Below are 21,693 nucleotides of genomic sequence, written 5' to 3'. Positions count from 1 at the left end.
TCCAAAGCCCTCGCCTCCTGGCGCGCTCCTATGGCCAGCGCAGATTTGGTTAATTGGTCCATAGACTCCGCCCTGGGCCCCCGGGAAAGCTCATCTTTGACGGTTGAAGAAAGCCCCTCTTCGAAAAGCATTTGGATGGGCTCCGCCGATAGGTCCCACCCCAATTTATGAATCAGCATAGTAAATTCAGTCCAGTACTCACGGACAGATCTGCTTCCTTGCTGGCAAGCCATTAACTGCCTTCGCACCACCCCCTGCTCAATATCGCTGGAAAACATCAGGTCCATGGCACGAAAAAACTTCCTCGTGTCCTTTAAGATCTCATTATTCGCTGCCATCAGGGGTCTAACCCAATCTTTCGCCCCGGATTCGAGATGGCCAATCACATACGCCACTCGCGATTCCTCGTCGGGGAAGTCATCAAACTGCAAGTTTAGAGCGTATTGCATCTCTGTTCTAAAGGCATGATAGTTCCTGGGATCCCCCCCGAATTTCTGCACCAATCCTGGTACCTTTCTGGCGAGCGGGGTGGTTTTCTCCTTTCCCTTTTCTGCATCCTGAGCCCTCCTCTCCTCAAGCCTCGCCGTTTGCAGCGCCAACTGGATCTCCAACGCTCTGTACCTTTCTTCCAGGCTTGGACCCCCTCCAGCTGCTCCTGCACCCCCGGTTCCGGCTGGGTTGCTCATGATGCTTCTCTCTGCACAAGCTGGCTTTCGGTGACTTTCGGATTGCTGTGATGGGACGATGAGCTGCTTGTGCGTAAAATGCAAGTCCCTCAGAGTTTGATCAGGTTTTCAAACCTCTGCCTGTGACGGAGCCCCTCCAGCATGGCTGCGTCAATCACTAGTAGAATCCGAAAGTGGCTGCTTTCGGAAACGTTTCCAACATAAAAGCTCCTTAACGGAAACACGTCGTCTGGCCTCTCGGCGTGACAGTTTCCGTCGAGGTGTGGGTGTCCCTATAGGAGGTCCTGAGACCTCCCCACTGGTTTCGCTTGAAGCGTCTCTGAGCCATCCCTCCGACTCACTTTCCCTTGGAGTTCTTGCTCGCCCTCTACTGGTTCCCTCTTCCGCTGCTACTGCTCTCTCAACCTCAGGGAGCCTTTGCACCTGCGGCGCTTTAGATGTCAGTTCCCTGACACCTCTAATCTTTCCAACACATCCACTGTGTTCCAAACATTATCTTTCATATGCCTCTCAGGTAGGAAGCCTGATTGATCTTTATGTATGTGCTTATTCAAAACCTTCTTCAATCTTGTAGCCAAAATATTTGCAAATATTTTATAAACCACATTCAACAAAGAAATTGGTCAGTACCGTATTTTTCGCTCTATAACACGCACCTGACCATAACACGCACGTAGTTTTTAGAGGAGGAAAACAAGAAAAAAATATTCTAAATGAAACAGTGGATGTATGATTTTTGTGGTTCATGCTGTGGCCTCAGGCATGTGATCTGATGGTGAGTTTGGGGTAGCCCAATGCAAAAATCCTGTGGATCCATGTGGATCCATGCTTTGTAAGCACGTTTTTGCGCCATTGCGGCCCCACGAAACAGTGGGTGCGTGTCTGTTTTTTGGTGTAGGCTGTAGCCATGGACATGCTGTGATCTGATGGTGAATTTGGGGTGACCCAGTGCAAAAATCCTGAGGATCCATGTGGATATGTGCTTTGAAACCACGTTTTAAGTGGAGAGGGAGGGAAAAGCACGCAAGGGACAAGGAGCACGCATGGGGTGTGTGGAGAAGGAGCGTTTCGGGGAGCTGAGCGGGGATGAAAAGAGCACTGTTGCTTTAAAGGTATACTTAAGGTATTTGCCTTGTGCCTGGGTTTTTTTCCATTTAACAGTTTGCAGTCTGTTCCTTCCGCTCCTTTTTTCCCCCCAAAAGTTTTTTATTAAGGTTTCAACAGATTTTATCATAACAAACAAAACAAAACAACACAATAACAAACAATAAACAATATAAAACACAAAAATCAAACAAAAATATATAAGTTCAACTCTTAATTTCATGTAACTTACTTTCCCAACTTCCTCACACCTCCCTTTTCTGTATTCCAATTTCCAATTTAGTTTCAGCAAATTCTTTCTCTATTTTGACTGATTTTAATATTGCTTAATTTCTTTTAAATTAACCATTACCGCTGCTATCCACTTATCTTCTAATCCCCATCATTGATTAATTTTGCTGTATTTCTTTACTTGTTACTTATAAAACATCTTTGCACATTCCTTTCAACTTTGTCACTAATGCCGCACTATCTCTATATCCTGCATCACTTTAACATTCAAATAATTTACAATGTTTTTGCAGATAATCTTTAAATTTCTTCCAATCTTCTTCTGTTTGTTCTTCTCCCATGTCTCGGATTCTGCCAGTCATTTCTGCCAGTTCCATGTAGTCTATCAGTTGCATCTGCCATTCTTCCAAGGTGGGCAAATCTTGTGTCTTCCAATACTTTGCGATAAGTATTCTTGCTGCTGTTGTTGCATACATGAAAAAGGTTTTATCCTTCTTTAACACCTTCTGGCCAACAATGCCCAAGAGAAAGGCCTCTGGTTTCTTAAGAATGGTATACTTAAATACCTTTTTCAGTTCATTATAGATCATTTCCCAGAAAGCCTTAACCTTTGGGCACGTCCACCAGAGGTGAAAGAATGTTCCCTCAGTTTCCTTACATTTCCAACACTTATTGTCAGGCAAATGATATATCTTTGCAAGCTTGACTGGTGTCATGTACCACCTATAAATCATGTTCATAATATTTTCTTTCAAAGCATTACATGCCGTGAATTTCATACCAGTGGTCCATAACCGTTCCCAGTCAGCAAACATAATGTTATAACCAATGTCTTGTGCCCACTTAATCATAGCTGATTTGACCGTTTCATCCTGAGTGTTCTATTTTAACAGCAAGTTGTACATTCTTGACAATACCTTAGTTTTAGGTTCTAACAATTCCGTTTCTAATTTCGATTTTTCCACCTGTAAACCTATTTTTTTATCCATATTAAAGACCTCTCTAATTTGGTAATAGTGTAGCCAATCTCACACTTTATCTTTTAGTTTCTCGAAACTCTGCAATCTCCATGCGTCTCCATTTTGTTCTAGTATCTCCCAATATTTCGGCCATTGGCCTCCATATTGAGTCTTTTCAGAGCCTTAGCTTCCATAGGTGACAACCACCTTGGGGTCTTGTTTTCTAATAAATCTTTGTACCTTGTCCAGACATTAAAAACTGCTTTCCTGACAATATGGTTCTTGAATGCTTTATGAGCTCTAACCTTGTCATACCACAAATATGCATGCCACCCAAACGCATTGTTGAACCCTTCCAAATCCAAAATGTCAGTGTTTTCAAGAAGTAGCCAGTCCTTCATCCAGCAAAAGGCTGCTGATTCATAATATAACTTCATGTCTGGCAGGGCAAACCCCCCTCTTTCTTTAGCATCAGTCAATATTTTAAATTTTGTTCTGGGCTTTTTGCCCTGCCAGACAAATTTAGAAATATCTCTCTGCCACCTCTTGAAACAGTCCATTCTGTCCACAATCTGCAAGGTCTGGAACAAAAACAACATTTTTGGCAATACATTCATCTTTATAGCAGCAATTCGACCCAACAAGGAGAGCTTCAAGTTTGACCAAATTTCTAGATCTTTTTTTACCTCTGACCTGTTGGAATTCTGCCTGGGTCAGAGGAATGTGCCACAGCGTAGGCACCGGCAGATATTCCTTGTCGACCTCCCCGCTGCTACTCCCGGCAGATAAGCAGGCGAGGTCTCGGCGATTCTTCCCAGGTGTGAGAAGAACACACCGTTTCTTCTCTCTCCCCTTTGGTATCCCCAGGGAGGGGAAAGAAGCAGACAGAAATCTATTTACATCCTTTATTTCTGTCTCTTACATCAGTACAGAGAAACATGTCTGCACTCAACAACAGTAAGTATCAAACTCCACCCATGTACTTCCAGTATGGGTCACAAGACACACACATTGAGCTAATATCTGGTGCTCAGTACAGAATGGACTGCCCCTATATTCCCATGGCAACAGTCACAAACATCCTGTCTGGCTTTCCAGCCACCTGCAGCTGACGAAGCTGCTAGAGCCTTTGCTTGCTGCCGCATTGGTGCTTTATGGTAACATGACCAACATTTTTCATAATTATTTTAAATAAGTTCAGGTTTTTGGCTGTCATATTTATCCCTAGGTATTTCACTTTCTTCACCACATTTAAATCTGTCTCTTTCTGAAGCTTTTCTATTTCCGTTAAGATCATATTTTTCTCCAATACTTTAGTTTTTTGCTTATTTAGTTTAAATCCTGCCACCTGACCAAATTCCTGAATCAGTTCTAAAACTCTTTTCGTACTAGATTCTGGCTCCTGCAACGTCAAAACCAGGTCGTCTGCGAAAGCTTTAAGTTTATATTGTTTGGCTCCGACCTGAATTCCTTTAACCAACTGGTCCTTCCTAATCATATTCAAGAGCACCTCCAGGACCGAGATAAATAGCAATGGAGAGATAGGGCAGCCCTGTCGTGTTCCTTTTTCAATTTTAATCTCTTCTGACACCACATTATTAACTATCAATTTTGCTTTTTGTTCCGAATAGATTGCTTCTATACTATTTTCAAACCCTCGTCCCACACCCATTCCCTTAAGGTTTTTTTTCATAAAACTCCAAGAAATATTATCAAAGGCCTTCTCCGCATCAATAAAGATTAACACTGCTTTTGTATTAGTGTTCGTCTGCAATAACTCCAATATATCAATAATGTTCCTTGTGTTATCAGACAAATGTCTACCTGGGAGAAAGCCTGCCTGATCTTTGTGTATTACTTCATTTAACACTCTTTTCAGTCTATTGGCTAAAATATCTGCAAAAATGTTGTAATCCACATTTAAAAGGGATATGGGACGGTAGTTTTTAAGTTGTGCCTTTTCAGCTTCGGATTTTGGTATGAGTGTGATGAAAGCTTCTTTCCACGACTCCGGTGCCTTCTTCCCCTCCATAATCTCATTGCACACCTCCTTTAATGGTTGAATTAAATAGTCTTTCAAAGTCTTATAGTACTTGGAGGTTAACCCGTCCGGCCCTGGAGACTTGCCCAATTGCATGTTCTGGATGGCACCTTCAATCTCCTGTTCCGTTATCTCATAGTTAAATATTGTCTTATTTTCTTGAGATAGTTTTTGTAATCCATTAGTTCTTAAAAATTGGTCTATATCAGTCTCTTTCTGCGGCCCCTGTGTATAAAGCTGTTTGAAGTATCTCTGGAAGCACTTTCTAATCTCCACAGGATTCTGGATGTTTCTCCCTTCTATCTCAAGGTTAGTGACCGCCTTCCGCTCCTTGTTTTGAGGCAGAATAGATTTGAGCAAGTGAGGAGGACTTGGATTGCAGGGGATTCACCATTAGCTGTGTAAAAGCGCTTTGTTTGTACACGTGGCTACTGGTATCAGGTTCAGTTTGAGTGATAAGCAGCCACCAGCAGCAATAGAATGGAGAACAAAAAGGCGATAGGGGCACTAGGACCCAGACAATGCTCAAATCTATCCTAGAATCATAGAATCATAGAGTTGGAAGAGACCACAAGGGCCATCGAGTCCAACCCCCTGCCAAGCAGGAAACATCATCAGAGCACTCCTGACATATGGTTGTCAAGCCTCTGCTTAAAGACCTCCAAAGAAGGAGACTCCACCACACTCCTTGGCAGCAAATCCCACTGTCGAACAGCTCTTACTGTCAGGAAGTTCTTCCTAATGTTTAGGTGGAAGAAAACAGCTGAGAAGCGGGGGATTTGCCTAGTTTTCCCCTCTCCCTCATCCCGGGCCTTCCCCAGCCCTTTTTTTTACTTCCTGGTTTTTACTGCGCTCGTGGCTCAGCTCCAGGTTGGGTTTTGTTTTTTTGTTTTTGTTTTTTTGCTGCTGGTTGCTTAAATTTTATCCTTCCTGATCCAAGCCCTTCTGTGCCCTGCTGTCCCTCTGCAGCCTCATTGCTCCGTTTAGAGAGCACGCGGACCTTTGCTAGCTGAGGCTGCAGCAGCTGTTGCTGGCTACTTTAAAAATGCCTGCTGGCTTTGAACCGCCTGCCTCCTCCCAGCTCGCTATAGCTCCCGTCTGTCCCTCCTCCCGTGTAAGCGGCTGCTGCCCGCTTTGCTGCCATGGCTCTCCTTCCCTCCCTCCTCCCCGGCTCCTCTGTAGGTCGCTTTAAAGCAAGCAAAGCGAGAGCCTCGTAGAGCATGTAAGCAGCTCTCCCTTTGCTTACTTTCAGAGAGCCCCTCCTCCTGGCTGTAAAGCAAGCAAAGCTAGAGCCGTGCAAAGCCCTGCAAGCAGCTCCCACTTTGCTTGACTGACGGCAGCCATGGCTCCGATCCAGTGCATTTGCTCCGTAACACGCACAGGCATCTTCCCTTACTTTCTAGGAGCAAAAAAGTGCGTGTTATGGAGCGAAAATGTCAGGGAACTGACATCAGAGCGAGAAGCGGAGGCAGGGCTCCCGAGCGCCAACCAAGGAGTCAAAAGGGAGGGAAAGGCTGGGAAAAGCACCAAGAAGTGTTTCCTCTGCCAACGGCCAGGACACTTCCAGGGTCTGTCCACAAAGGAAGGCTTGGCAAGGGATGGTGGGAGCCTCTGGAAGCGAGGAGGAGGGGGCAGAGGAAAAGGTGCAGGGAAACGCCAGCGCTTGACTGCCCACAGGGGGGCACAGCAGCCAAGCGAACAACTAACGGAAGTGCCCCAACCAGACCCACCCAAGGCTTCTATAGCGATAGAGGTGGTGCTAGAACTCCCAAATGGACACCCAGTCAAGGTGAAGGCAATGCTGGACTCAGGCAGCTCCTGTAATTTTTTTAGTAAGGAGTTTGCACTGGAGCACCAACTACACCTGGTGCCACTTGATTTCCCACTCCAAGTGACCACAATAGATGGCAGGGAGCTGCTGGGAGGGGAGGTGACACATCAAACCCCACCAATGAGAATGAGGGTGTCCAGGCACACAGAAACCATTGCCTTTCATGTGGCCACACTGGCGGGACCACCAATAATACTGGGCATGAGCTGGCTAGTGCTACATGATCCCGTGGTGGCTTGGCATCAATGGACAGTCACCTTCGGGTCAGCACACTGTTTGGAACACTGTCTAGGGGGGGAGAAGCCCAGGGTGAGGTTGGCCAGAGTGGCAGCAACTACACTGAAGCAGAGAGCAGAGGTGCCGCCACAGTACGCAGACTTACACGAGGTCTTCAGCGAGAGGGAAGCGGACAGGCTGCCGCCTCATAGGCCCTTCGACTTCCAAATCAACCTACTCCCTGGGGCGCAGCTGCCGGTGGGTAAGCTGTATGCCATGTCGGACTGAGAGATGCAGGAGTTGCGAGACTTTATTGACAAAAACCTAAAAAGGGGGTTTATAAGGGAATCGAAGGCAGTGGGGGGCAGCCCTGTGTTTTTTGTGGAAAAGAAAAACACGGATCAGCTTAGGCTGGTCGTAGACTTTAGAAAATTGAACCTCGTATCGGAACCCGTGAACTTCCCAATGCCCAGAATTGATGATATTCTAACTAGGGTAAGGAAGGGAAAGATCTTTACCAAGCTGGACCTCCAGGGAGCATACAATCTGATTAGAATGAGGGAAAGGGACGAATGGAAAACCACCATGTTCACCCCCCTAGGGGCCTTTGAGTACCTAGTCATGCCAATTGGATTACAGTCGGGGTCAGCCTGTTTTCAAAGCTTCATGCACCATGTGCTGGGTCCTTCTGTACAAAAACTGCGTAGCATTTCTGGACGACGTCCTGATCTATTCAGACAATGAAAAACAGCATGTCCAGGACATCAGGGAAGTGCTGAAGAGGCTACAAGAGCACCAGTTGTGGGTCAAGCTGGAAAAGTGCCAATTTCACGCCAGAGAAGTGGAATTTCTGGGATACAGGTTGTTGGACAGAGGCCTAGCCATGGACCCCGGCAAGGTGCAGGTGGTGCTGGAATGGAAGGCCCCCAAAACCCGGAAGGATGTGCAGAGGTTCCTCGGGTTCAGCAACTTCATCAAGAACTTCGCCGACTTGACCGCACCCATCACGGATTGTCTCAGTAGCAAGAAGAAGTTCATCTGGACGGAAAGTGCCCAACGATCCTTCGAAAGGCTAAAGAAGGCGTTCGCCTCGGAGGAACAGCTCCTGCATGTGGATCTGCAGAAGCCGATGAGGCTGGAGACCGACGCATCAGACAGAGCGATAGGAGCGGTGTTGCTGGAGCCGGGACGGAGCCAACACACCTGGAGGACGTGCGCCTTCTTCTCACGGTAACTGAACAAATCGGAACAGAACTACACGGTGTATGATCGCGAACTGTTAGCTATTTATGCAGCATTTCGGCAGTGGAGACATCTCCTAATAGGGGCTCAGCACAAGATTCAGGTTTGCACTGATCACAAGAACTTGGAATATTGGAGAACAGCTCGAGTCCTCAACCAGAGACAGATTCGATGGGCACAGGAGTTCTCCAAGTTCTTCTTTGAGATCAAGTACGTGCCGGGAGAAGAGAACGTGAGGGCAGACGCGCTTTCCCGGAAGCCGGAGTACACGGAAGGAGAAGGGCCGCCGGAAGCTCGACACGTGTTCCCAGAGGAACAATGGGTTTGTGGGGGAGCGTTGGTTGGGAAATGAGAACTAACCGAGCTGATTCGCCAGGACGAATTCGCCCAAACCCGAATCAGGGAACTCAGGGGAACTGGGGGAGACCGGGGAGGCTTTGAGGAAAGGGAAGGACTGCTGTATTACAAGGGAGCAATGTATGTGCCCGGGGAGGCCTTGCGGGAAAGGGTGCTCAAACAGCTTCACGACAACCCAACACCGGGGCACTTTGGGCAACACAAAACTATGTTACTGGTCACTAGGGAGTTTTGGTGGCCAAGGGTGAGGGAAGATGTACGAGAGTATGTACGGGGGTGTGACCGCTGCCAAAGGGCCAAGGGAGAACGGGCAGCCCCGGCAGGGCTACTGGAACCCTTACCCACGCTGGGAAGACCCTGGGAGGTGGTGTTTATCGATTTCATGACTGATTTACCCAAATCCAGAGGTAAGACAGCAGTCATGGTAGTAGTAGATCTGCTAACCAAAATGTGCCATTTTATAGCGTGCTCTCATGCAGTGACAGCAGAGGAAACCGCCCAATTGTTCGTGAATCACATCTTTAGGTTGCATGGGGCTCCTTCGAGGGTTATCTTGGATCGAGGGAAACAATTTAGCTCGAGGTTCTGGAGGAGGCTTATGAACTTATTGCAGGTGGAGGTGGGTTTCTCAACGGCGAGGCACCCGGAAACTAACGGGCAAGCAGAGAGGGCGAACAGCATTTTACAGCAATATCTACGCTGTTACGTCAACGAGAGACAGAACGATTGGGTAGAAAAGCTAGCACTGGCAGAGTTTGCATATAACAATGCGGAGCATGTGTCCACGGGGATGAGCCCGTTCTTGGCTAATTATGGGTGTCACCCCAGGGCCTTTCCCGGAAGGGTGGAGCGTGCCCGCCGCAGAGCAGTTCGTGGAAGAAATGGAAGCCCTGCAGCAGCAGCTTAAGATGAATCTGGAAAGGGCCAAGGAGGTGTACAAGAGACAAGCAGACAAACATCGCCGGGAAGGGGAGACCATTAGGGTGGGGGACCGGGTGTGGTTATCCACACAAGGCATATCCTTCAAGGGCGGGTGTAAGAAACTGAGGCCAAAACGGCTGGGACCATTTGAGGTGACACACCAAGTGAAACCGGTGGCGTTCCGGCTCAAGTTGCCAGACAGCATGAAAATCCACCCGGTATTTCATAGGTCACTGCTCTCACCGTACAGAGGGGAGCGGAGGGTCCGGGAGGTAGGAGGGGAAGGGCTCACACACCCGCTACTGGAAGAGAGGGAACGCCACCACGAGGTAATGGAGATCCTGGATTCGCGCTGGCGAGGGCGGCAGGTGGAGTACCTAGTGGCTTGGGAGGGGGAACCCGAGTCAAAAAACACGTGGGTTCCCGCGGGGGAAATAGATGATGAATATCTGGTGGAAGAGTTCCACAACAGGTATCCGAGGAAGCCCAAACCCCTTGAGAGATTCTGGGAGGAGCAATTTGCCACCACCGATGAGGAGGAGGAGGATTTTGTGGGTTTTCCGGCTTCCCAGGTGGAAGGAGGAGAATCGTCAGAAGAGGAGGAATCAGATTGGGAAGCCCCTCCCGTGAGAAATCGGAGCGGGTGGGAAGCGGGGTTTGAGTCCTCGGACGACGACAGCAGCTCCTTTCGGGGGTTCCCTGCATCGTCGGCTGAAGAAGGGGACAAGGTCCCGTAACAGGGTCAGGCCAGGGGTGGAGGGGGTCCTGGGAGGGAGGCGGATGTCAGGGAACTGACATCAGAGCGAGAAGCGGAGGCAGGGCTCCCGAGCGATGCTGGAGAGGGGACCAGCAGGGGGGAAGGAATTCAAGGTAACACCAATAGAGAAGAGAGGGAGATGGAGGAATTGGTAACAGGGCTCCAAGACCCTTCACCCGAAACTAGTGGAGAGAGCGCTGGCACGCCCCTGCCTTCCCCTTACTTGCGCAGACGCGTTCCGCGCAGGGAACATAGGAGGAGACTCGGGGTCAAACAGCTTTTATGCTGGAAGAGGTTCAAGAAACGCCCACTGACGGATTCTGCAAGTGACTAACAGGTCACGGAGGGCGAGCTCTGACCCTAAGCATGGTTGGGCAAGCAAACTAACTAAACCGAAGGCAATTTACGCACAAGTGACCCCTCACAACCATTACAGAAAATTATGGTAATTCTTTACTTGAGCTCTATTTGTGTCCGGTTTGGGTATCAGAGTGATGAATGCCTCTTTCCAGGACTCGGGTGCTTTGTCCCCCTGTAATATTTTGTTACAAACATCCGTCAAAGGTTGTATCAACCAATCCTTAAATATTTTATAATACTTGGATGTTAAGGTCCCGGTGCTTTGCCTATTTTCATTTGGGCAATTGCCCCTTCAACTTCTTGTCTTGTTATCCATTCATTTAGTAGGCTCTTTTCTGCAATCCATTTTTGTCCAGAAACTCTTCCATTTTTTCCTTTTCTTCTTTTTCCTTATTGTAAAGTTGCTTGTAGTGCTTTCGAAATCATTTTCTAATCTCTGCTGGGTTCTCAATATTCTTACCATCCTCCATAATATTAATTATTGTACTCTCCTTCTGTCTCTTTTTCAATTGCCAAGCCAGTAATTTTCCACATTTATTTGCCAATTCAAAAGTCTTTTGTTTCATCAATTTAATTTTCCATTCAATTTTTTGGTTGACTATTTGTGAAGACTAAGATTGTTATGCCTTAATTTCCTTTTGAATCTTGATTTTTTGGGTTACATCTCAGTTTTTTCTCTTTCTCCTTTCATTGAGACAGAATTTTTTCCTTTTGCTCATTCTGTGCTTTCTTCCTGATAGAATTCTGTTGAATAAAAAAACCTCGCATTACCACTTTACTTGCATCCCATACGACCCTTGCTTCAATTCCAGGATTCAAATTCAACTCAAAATAGTCCTTTAGGGTCTTCTGAGCTTTATTTACAATCAAATCATTTCTCAGTAAAGCATCATTCATCTGCCATCTAAAAGAACTCTGTAGAGACAATTTTAACTCTGTCAACACAGCATTATGGTCGGAACAAGTCCTTGGGCAAATTTCAGATTTAGTCACTCCTGGAGTCAAGTCTTTAGTTTACCATATATTATCTAGGCGACTGCACGATAGATTTGCATCTGAAAAAAATGTAAATCTTTCTCCATTGGATTCTTCAATCTCCAAATGTCTATCAGGTCAAAATTGTCCACCATCTCGAAAAACGTCTTTGGTTGCCTCCCGTCATTAGTAAGTTTTTGCCTTTGGGTTCTAAAGAAATCCCGATAACAATTTACTGAGGAAACTGAACAGAAAACTATATAATTTGAGGAGAGAGGTGTTGTCATTCTTATTTCAGGCCTTGTACATAGCAGGGAGACATTCAACTAAACATAGACAGGAAACGACACAGCCAATTGGGTGAAAATCATACCATTCCAACTGGTTGCTGAGCAACACCCCCCTCCCCCTCTTGTCTAGCTGACTTTAACACTTACAGGATTAACCCTTAAGTTGCACACAGAACGATCTCTGTCGTTGCAATTCCAGTGGGGTTATGTTTGAGAACAGTGCTTTGTCACTAAGAATGATAAATTACTTTTAAAATCAGTTACAAAATGTTGAGGTAAAAATGGGCTATAGAGCCATCTGTTTTTAAAAAGCAGGGATGGGCAACCTGCAGCCTCAGGCCTAAAAGCCAAAGAAATCTGTGAGTGATCAGTCCCTCTCCTGGGAGGAAGAGGGAATGAGAAAGGAAAGGCAGACAGATAATGTGCTGCCCCCCCACAGACTGCCCCTGAGGCACTGGCCTTCAAACTCTTGGGTCAGCACCCGCTGCCAGGACATCACAGCATGACCGAGGGCGAGTCACAGGAGCAGCACTGCCACTATGCAAGTAGATTATTTAAAAATTCAGAAATGGGTCCCCAAATGTATGTTTGGGTTGAAGCTGCGTTCCAGGTCTGCAAAGGCCACCCTAAGAGAAAAGCTTGCCCACCTCATTGTATGGTGTGTAAGGGATCAGGGTGTTCAACCAGGAATCTTCTGATCTGAGGTCAAACCCTGTGAGCTACAGAGCACTCAGGCTTTACAGCCTCTTCAAACACAGACAAGGACATCAGCTCCTCTGACTGGCAGGCAGTATCAGTGGCCAGGACTGGCAACAAATGCCAAGAGCCTGCTCTAGCTCTTTCTCACTGTTCTGCCCTCTGGAAATGAGAGAACCGCAGTCTGGGCCTGAGCCTGAGCATGTGGAAGCGGAAGGTAGCCTTGTCCAAAGTCCGCTAGTACCTCAGATGTGCTGGGGTCCAGGCCTGCCAGGGGGTCCTCCCAGTCTGAGGTGGGTGAGGTTTACATGAAAGCTACTAGACAGGTATGGATGAAGTGACCCTTCTTGCCCACAGAAAAGGGGTGCCATGACAATTTAAAAGTGGCAGGCAGAGTTTTTACATTTGCGCCTAACCGCTCCTGTTATGTGCCTTCTGTGCTGAGTCTATCCCATTAGGTATTTTTGAAATGCCTCGTAGTGGCTTCACACATTACTTTTTACAGTTAGGAGGGTTTTGAAATAGAAGCTAAATGATGTGCCTTGTTTCCATGTTTTGTAGATCATCTCCAAAGAGATTGAAGCAAACGATTGGAAGTGGAAATATGAAGGAAGCCGGCAAGAGGTTCTGGAAATGAGGTAACTCTCTCCATCCAGCCCAGGGCCCTGGGGGGACGTAAATTGTCCCCTCTCCTGTAGTTTGATCAGTCATTTGATGAGCAAGGAGAGTGATAGCCCCCTAACTCATCTGATGTACGTGTGGGTGTGTATAATTTTTTATTTCATAAAATTTATATACCAATTGAATGTAAAAACAAACAAACAAAATACCCTGAAAACTGTTTTCAAAATAATAAACCAATAAAATTACTGGTAAAAACAGTTAAGAATAAGTATTTAAAATGTTTAAAAAAATCATTGATAAACTAAAAACATATTAGAATACATATTAACATTATCTATATTTGGGTATTTTGTCTAAACAAAAATGTTTTTCGCAGGCACCAAAAAGACTTCAGTGACATGTTCTCTTAAGTGTGTAGAAAGGCAACACCCACTTTTGTCCGCAGCTGCCCATTGGCATCCAGCCCCTGGCGGGTTGGTCAAGGGCAAGTGTATGAAAAAAAGCCATCCCTGGCCTAGGAATTTGACCTGGGCAGGGAGGACCCCAAGTCCATCTCCACTCAGCCCCAACACTTCCTGGGTGATCATCAGCTTGTTCCTCTCAGTCCAACCTGCCTACCTTACAGGGTGGTTGTGAAGATAAAAGAGCAGGACCTTTGTGTGCACCATATTAGGAGAAAGAACAGGATACAAATGGAATAAATTTGTACATTGTTTGTTTGTTTGTTAACAAAAAAGCACCCAAATCAAAAAAGGTGTCAGTTTTCTTTACCTACATTTTTGGAAAGAGTTCTGGAAGCCAAACAGGTCTATGCAGTGAAATGGGTGTGCATGTAACCATTCTCAAGTTTGCATGCATCTTAAGATGCCTGCAGAAGAGAAACTTTGAGTGATGGCTGTCTGTCTGTTTTGCATAAGGATGAAATAATGTAAAAGGCATCCCACACTAGGAGGAGTGGGTGGAGCTGGTTCACTGAAGCAAGAAGTGAGCAATTCTGATTCTTGTGTGCTGTTTCCTGACTTTTCTGTTTAGGAAGATTGTGGCTGAATACGAGAAGACCATTGCCCAGATGATAGGTAAGCCATGGCTTTGTGGGTAGAAGGGACAAGAAAGCTGTGCCTCACCCTCTACAGATCATCCCCTCCAGCTAATCCAGGCCATAAATGTGCAGGAGGCATATCTTTATTTATTCGTTTTATTAAATTTGTATACCGCCCTGTCTATACCCATAGATCTCAGGGCTGTTCACAAATGCAGTTTCAATGCAATGTCTCTGTGTCTGTGACACGACGTGCCAAGTTTTCAAGTGGTAGCTTGGAGTCTGGTCAGCACTTGCAGAAGCAGTTATAGTCAAGTCTCCGTGTAAATGCTGCAAGCATGATAAGAACATAAGAGCCAGATAGATTAGCCCAAGGCCCATCTAGTCCAGCACCCTGTTCTCACAGTGGCCAACCAGATGCCCATAATAATAAGATTTTTTTTATTTGTACCCCTCCCATCAGACTGGGTGGCCCAGCCACTCTGGGTGGCTTCCAGCATAATAAAAACACAGCAAACATCAAACATTAAAAACTTCTGAATACAAGGCTGCCTTCAGAGGTCTTCAGAAAGTTGTGGGGTGTTTATGTGTTTGACATCTGATGGGAGGACATTCCACAGGGTGGGCGCCACTACCAAGAAGGCCCTCCACCTGGTTCCCTGGCTATGCAGAGGCAGAACAGCACTCTTTTTAAAAAATATTGGCTAATTGGTGGGAAATAGCAGATATCAAGGACAGGATACTTCTCCATTTGGAATTGGTATCTGAAGAAGTGTGTATGCACACAAAAGCTTATACCAGAACAAACTTAGTTGGTCTATAAGGTGCTACTGGACAATTTTATTATTATTATTTTGACTACATCAGACCAACATGTCTACCTACTTGAATTTGGAATTAAGTTAGTCTTCCCCAACCTGGTGCCCTTCAGAGGTTTTGAACACCAACCCCTCTCCATTTAGTTCAGCCTTGGCCAACGTTCAGTTACTAATGGGAGTTGTGGTCCAAAACCTCTTGAGGGCGCCAGGTCAGTGAAGGGTGAACTAAACCTTTGGCGGAGCTCTTGAACAAGTGAAAAGCTGCCCTCCTGCACTGTTGTTTAGCACTGTCTTCTCCGTTAGGAATCACAGCTGGGGAAGAAGGGAACACCCAACTGCTACTTTCCAGGTAGGCTTAATGTTCTCCTTTTCATTTGAATCCACAGAGGATGAACAGAGGACAAACATGGCATCCCAGAAGAGTCTTCAGCAACTGACGATGGAGAAGGAGCAGGCTCTGTCTGACCTGAATTCTGTGGAACGGTCCCTTTCCGACCTGTTCAGGAGATATGAGAACCTGAAGGGGGTCCTGGAAGGCTTTAAGAAGGTTCTTTTTCTGCATAAAAATGCCTTTTCTCCTCCTTACCTGCAGCTCAGAATCCCTGCCTTATCTGCTGTAGGCCAGAGGTGGGGGACCTGTGGGCTCCAGAAGTTCCTGGACCCCTAACCATTGGCCCTGCTGGCTGGGCTGATGGGAGTTTGAATGCAGCAATTTCTGAAGGGCCACAGGTACCCTGATGCAGGAGGGCGTATCTTTTTTCGGGGTGAAATTGAATTTTTGCAAATTTCTTCAGTGATGCATCTTAAAAGTATGTTTCTGGGTATGATTCAAATCTGCTATTCTTTTTGTGATTAGACCATATTCAGTAAGTCTATGTCTGAGGAAGAAGCACATAATCTGCTTTTGGAAAATCAAAAAAACCCAAAGGATTTTAATTTTATCTTCTGAGAATTTCAGGAATGCCTTATCACCATTATTATTATTATTATTATTATTATTATTATTATTATTACTATTATTATTAACAATAATAATAATAATTTATAGTAAATCTGCAAGTACTTGGTAAGCATTGTTAATGATTTCTAGGCAATTTTAAACACATTTTAATTATCAAGTGAAATTACCGTAAATTATATTACTGTGTTTTTCCATGTAGAATACGCCCCCGTGTATTACACAACCCCTATTTTGGGGGACTCCAAATTAAGGAAATGGTGGGAGATTGCCCAGAGCTGTTAAACTTGGGGGGGGCACAGTTGTTTAGCTTTTGGGGGGGGGGGGATTGCAGACAATCACTCACCCACCTGACCGCCACTGCCAATCGCATACCTCGCCAAAGCCACTGTCCGATCATCACCAGCAGCCGACAATCAACTGCACAATTGCCATATTTTAGCAGAGGAAATAATCCCCCTCATATATTATTGCATTTATTCCCCTGTGTTAGTCGAGGATTTATGGATTAAGCCTCTTGCAAAGTCTCATATCTTTTAAAAAAACACCTAGTTTATGAAGGTGTATTCTTTAATATTCATTATCCAAATGGGTGCATTCATTCTGATGAATGTATAATCTCCATTGGAGGGCTGGATCCGGAACTGGCCCACCCTCTGTGCACCCCTTTTGACCAATAGGTGTGGGCCTCCACCAGTCTGTTTCCTGACATCACATGGCAACAGGCGATTCAGATTTTCCCCAATGGGGCAGTATCAGGAAGCCAACAATTCTGCTCCAGGTCAGATTTCAGTCCACACTGGAGAAGAATTTAGAGGCTCATGAAGCTTGAATGCTATTTCCCTATGGACTTTAAGAAGCCTCTGAAGCACTTTCCCCAAGTTCAGCTCTGGAGAACTTTGCTAGCTTCTCCATCTTGATGCTCTGCTAGTTGGCAAACTTGCATCTTTTTGTTGCTAAACCTTTTGCATCTTCCTCTAACTTTTGTCTTCTAGAATGAGGACGCGTTGAAGAAGTGTGCTCAGGATTATCTCACTCGGGTCAAGCAAGAAGAGCAGCGGTACCAGGCCTTGAAAATCCATGCTGAAGAGAAGTTGGACAAGTAAGGCATTTTGGCTTTCAAGGAAAGAGAGAATGGCAACACTGAACTGTGGTTAACAGAAAGCGGGAGTGAAAGCTTCCAGATTCCTCCCTGTGGGTGTGCTGGAGGAGGAGAAGGGGAAGCAAGGGAGGCCAGAGGAAGGTTCTCATGGTGTCTTGATTTAAGGGGGGATGGGGAGCAAAAGTGTCTTTACAAGCTCAAGTTTCAGGAATAATGATGACGATAAGCAGTTGAAGGATCAGTGGTGGCTGATGCCCTTTGGGGAGTGATAAGATGGAAGCAAAGTGAACAACAGCTGGTGCAGCCAGAGTCAGCGACAAGCAGAGCTAGGTAATTTTAGTTTTGTCCCCATCCTCCTCCATGCTGGGTTCTACACAGGGAAACACTGAGACTTAAGGCAGAGGAGGCTCGGAAAGCAGGCAGGTGGCAGCTGTCTGAGGGCAGAGCTACCTGTTTGCTGCAATGGACCAGCCTCCACTGCCAAAGGATTGCAGCGCATCATGAATAATATCAACAGCGGGCTGCTATATTGCGGACAGCAAATCCTGCAGTTGAAAGCCTTCACCCACAAACTGAGAGTCAGTTTTCTCTGCTAAGGACATTTTCATTACAGCCTGGCTGAGCACAATACTATCACTCTCAAGGGCCACCCAGAAGATGAACCTTATTTGCATCTCTGTTTCTCTTGCTGTCTTCCCCCTTCAATGCAGAGCCAATGAAGAAATTGCTCAGGTGCGCAACAAGGCCAAAGCGGAGAGTGCAGCTCTTCACGCTGGGCTCCGAAAAGAACAAATGAAGGTGGAATCTCTGGAGAGGGCCCTCCAGCAAAAGGTGAAGGAGCCTCTCTTTTATCTTTTTCCTGCTGCAAAGAAAAGAGCAAATTGTCTGAATCTACCACATGCTGCTTGAAATTCCTTTAACCTGGACAGTAAAATGTACATTGAGTTTTCAGTATTCTTCTGATCTTGTGATATTGCTATTTTTTATTCTTCTTAATTGTTCAATGGCCTGGTTCATTTATTGTGTTTATACAATATTTCTATTGTGCTTCATTTGTCCTATATTTTTAATATTTTCTTCTGGGTTGGGGGAGCCTTATATACTGAAGGGTGGTACAATCCTGAGGATGATATACAGTAATCTGTACTCCTGAATCTGTTTGGGTTAACTTGGTTATTGGTTGATTTCCTCAATACCAAGACCCTATTGCTATGGTCCCTAACTTGAGGCCCACCTTGGTGCCTGCAAAAGCCCTTCCAGGTTTCTTTTTCAAATACTAAGTTTTGGGGACTTGTTGTTCTGGAGGATGGTTTCCTTAGCTACTTTTTCTGTCAGTGTTTGATTTGGTTGGGGTGTGTGTGTGTAGATGTTTTGCCTGTTTTGAGGGCATATTGTGATGCTCACAACAGTTTCTTTGGTTTCCAAATGTGGCCCAGGGCACAGAAAGGTGACCTAGTTGAAAATATGAAAATATGATTGCACAAGCATTTAAAGGAGACTCCATTGCACTACAGGTGCCTTATTGGATTTTGCAGGTTTCAACTTTTGCAAGTCTGTTTTTTTGGGTTTTTTATGGAAATGCTCTACAGCAGGGATTGGAATCCTGTGTGGAGTCCACCAGCATGTTGACTCGATTGCAGGCTCCCCATCCCTGGACTGTGGCCACTGCCTATACCAGAGCTTTCCAAACTTTTCATGTTGGTGACATACTTTTTAGACATGCATCATTTCGCGACACAATAATTCCGTTTTACTAGCACTAACCCCTTGCCAGTCCCAGAAGGAGCAGCATTCACATGAAATGCACACTGCACACTGAAGGCAACATGCTAATGTGTCGCAACACACATTAAGCCAGAGTTTGGAAAGCTCTGGCTTATCCCATTATCCCATTCGCCAGCCCAAACCCTCTGCGTTCTCTTGCATCCAATGGTGGCAACAAGAAAGGAGATTTAAGAATGTGTCATTAGCAGCTCTTCACTTCCTACGTTTTTTGTGTTTTTCAGAACCAGGAAATTGAAGAACTGACCAAGATCTGCGATGAGCTGATTGCCAAGCTAGGAAAGGCGGACTGACCCCCTCTCTCTCGTCCAGAGCAACCATGCTCTGCTACTTCCTGTTGTCTATCTGCATCTTCAAGTGAGCACCCTGCCTTATTTTCCAGAACTAATCTTCCCCCTGCTGCAGGAGAGGGAAAAGCACATGCACTTGCCTTCTGTATCAAGCAGTCTTCACCCTCAAGAGGGAATCAGAGGCCCTATTATGTGTTCATTTCCAACATTACACACCAGTCCAGGTCTCCTCCTTGGCTTCACTTCCGCTGTCCACTTTTTGTAGCCCAGCTGCTATTGGTGAGGCATATGCAGTATATATATATATTAGACACGCCATTTTATTTGCAAGAAGGCATTGAGAACAGCCACGCTGTTCTGCAACTAGGTGGGGCTCCAGCCCACGGAAGATGCTGCATTTGCTGCCTTGAGAGCTGGTGCCTGATGAAAAGGGACATTGCTGTGTATACCTGCCGATGGTTGATGGGGAGGGGCCAGGAGGAGGTGCCATTTACCTAAACAGGTGCTTTGCCATATGCGGTTGCAGTGAGCATGGGGAAGGCACAAGTGATATGTGAAGTAAGCTGCAATGGAGGGGGTGCGCAACAAGGCCAGTTTTAATGCAGCTGTTGCATGACACAGGCTGGTGTCTAGATTGCTTCCTGAGGGTGGATGACATGTAGAATTCAAATTAGGGTCTACTGGATTGTGCGAGAGCAAGTCTTTGTGAGCCAGGATTGGCAATGAAAAAGGCAGTGCTTCAGGGCACCTTAAAGACTTTATAAGGTCTTGTAGATTAGAAGGTTTGTGCCACGATACATTTTCTTAAGGCTCTTCTGTGTGTTCAGGCACAGACCAACATAGGGTACCCTCCTGGAATTTCTCTTTTCAGCTAGTGCACTTTAATGCTGCGGTGGGAGAACAGTGTTCCCTCCCAGAGACACAGAGAGAGCACATTTCCCAGAATGCCCCTTGAATGCAGGGCCTCCCAAGTGAGTAACAGCTCCTAAACATTGAAGAATATGAATATATAATCTCCTCCTGGTTAATGGGATTCTAGATGCTCCTGTCATCTCTTTGGAAACTGGGTGAAAGAATGGAAGGCAAACTATGCAGCAGACAGGTGCAGTTTCTAATGCAGTTGTGCTCACTAGCAGGAACAGTTTTGGCACTGGGTTACTCCATGCTACACTGTCCCAGATTGCTTTTATTTTTTAGTTGCTCATCAACCTTGTAATGGCTTCTGCAACTTAGTTCTGGTGGTGGCAGATGCAGCCTGTTCCCATACTGTAAGAAGTATATGATTCTCTCCCAAATGGTCGATGTAATGCAGGCGACCTATGTCCTGAACTCAAAATCGGGGTGGAGGGGAAGGTTCTGGTGGTGTATTTTGGAATCTGTGCTTCCATATTAGGCTGCCTTGCATCAGAAAAATCCAGACTGGATGATTCTCTTATATCTGGCTGATGACTAGTTAAATCGTCCAGTTGATTCGATTTAATTCCAGAACAGAAGCAATTTGCTAGTCTCTGGTTCCCAGCATGCCTTTCTCTCTCTGCCGTGAAAGCTAAACAACCCTTTGCACAAAGGAGCCTGCCTCTAAACCCAGTTATTGCTGTCTGCCAGCATACAGTTGCTGAGAACACTTGTCTGCCACAAAGTCCCCAAGATATATTAACCTGACAGTTACTTTGGTTCCCTTGTACCGTCCAGCAAAGGGTCTGCGGCTGGGGCTGCTTTGTGCAGTGGGTGTGACTTGCTACCATCACACATTTGATATGTATGATAATTTCCCTTTTCTATGTCAGGTAAATATTTGTAAGAGTTATACTCACACAAATGAGATTATAATAATGATTACTAATATATTTTTTCCATGTCCCATTGCCTGAATAAAAATAAAGTGTTTCCAAGTTGGGAGTATTTGTTTTCCTTTTATTACTGTGCTTTGTTTTCAGTGGGGGGGGGGAGGGAGGGAGGGAGGGAGGGAGAGAGAAGTCTGTTTTGCTTCTACCCTCTTGTGACTTTCCAGTGAGACAAGGCCAAACCGGCCAGCCAATGAGACTGCGTTCACACCATACATTTAAAGCCCTGGGATGCAGCTCTAAAGAGCCATGACCTCCCCCAATGAATCCTAGCTAGGAGATGCCTATTCCCCTCCTGGAACTCCCGGTGAAGGGGGATTTTTAAACCTAAGCCAAGTTAACATTTTTCCTCACACCACTGTGCACGACTTCTCAGTGCTGAGGGAATGAACCAGGGGTGGGGAACTTGTGGCACTCCAAATAGTGTTGGAGTCTAAATCCCATCCTGGCCATGCTGAACTCCAACAACATCTGGTGGGCATCACATTAGCTGACTGCTGTGAACCACCCTGAGACCTGTGGGTATACGGTGGTACAGTGCTTTTTTCCTGGGGACGCATAGCCCGAAAC

At 45.9% G+C, this 21,693-nt stretch overlaps 1 protein-coding gene across 5 annotated transcripts in view; it reads left to right on the top strand.

The window, feature by feature from the left end:
• The window catches only part of TACC1 (transforming acidic coiled-coil containing protein 1), a 109,171-nt gene extending 88,191 nt beyond the window's left edge, over positions 1–20,980 (top strand). For all 5 annotated transcript variants that reach the window (XM_081890890.1, XM_081890887.1, XM_081890889.1 and 2 more), the window contains 6 exons: positions 13,228–13,304; positions 14,323–14,366; positions 15,534–15,694; positions 17,101–17,207; positions 17,918–18,038; positions 19,214–20,980. In XM_081890890.1, coding sequence (XP_081747016.1) covers positions 13,228–13,304; positions 14,323–14,366; positions 15,534–15,694; positions 17,101–17,207; positions 17,918–18,038; positions 19,214–19,282 — 579 coding nt within the window. In that variant the 3' untranslated portion in view covers positions 19,283–20,980. The remainder of the gene's footprint in view (positions 1–13,227; positions 13,305–14,322; positions 14,367–15,533; positions 15,695–17,100; positions 17,208–17,917; positions 18,039–19,213) is intronic.
• Positions 20,981–21,693: the final 713 nt, after the last annotated feature.

The sequence above is a fragment of the Podarcis melisellensis genome (genome assembly GCF_964234715.1).
Source record: "Podarcis melisellensis genome assembly, chromosome: 15".
Classification (NCBI taxonomy): domain Eukaryota; kingdom Metazoa; phylum Chordata; class Lepidosauria; order Squamata; family Lacertidae; genus Podarcis; species Podarcis melisellensis.
This window is presented reverse-complemented; position numbering and strand designations above follow the sequence as displayed.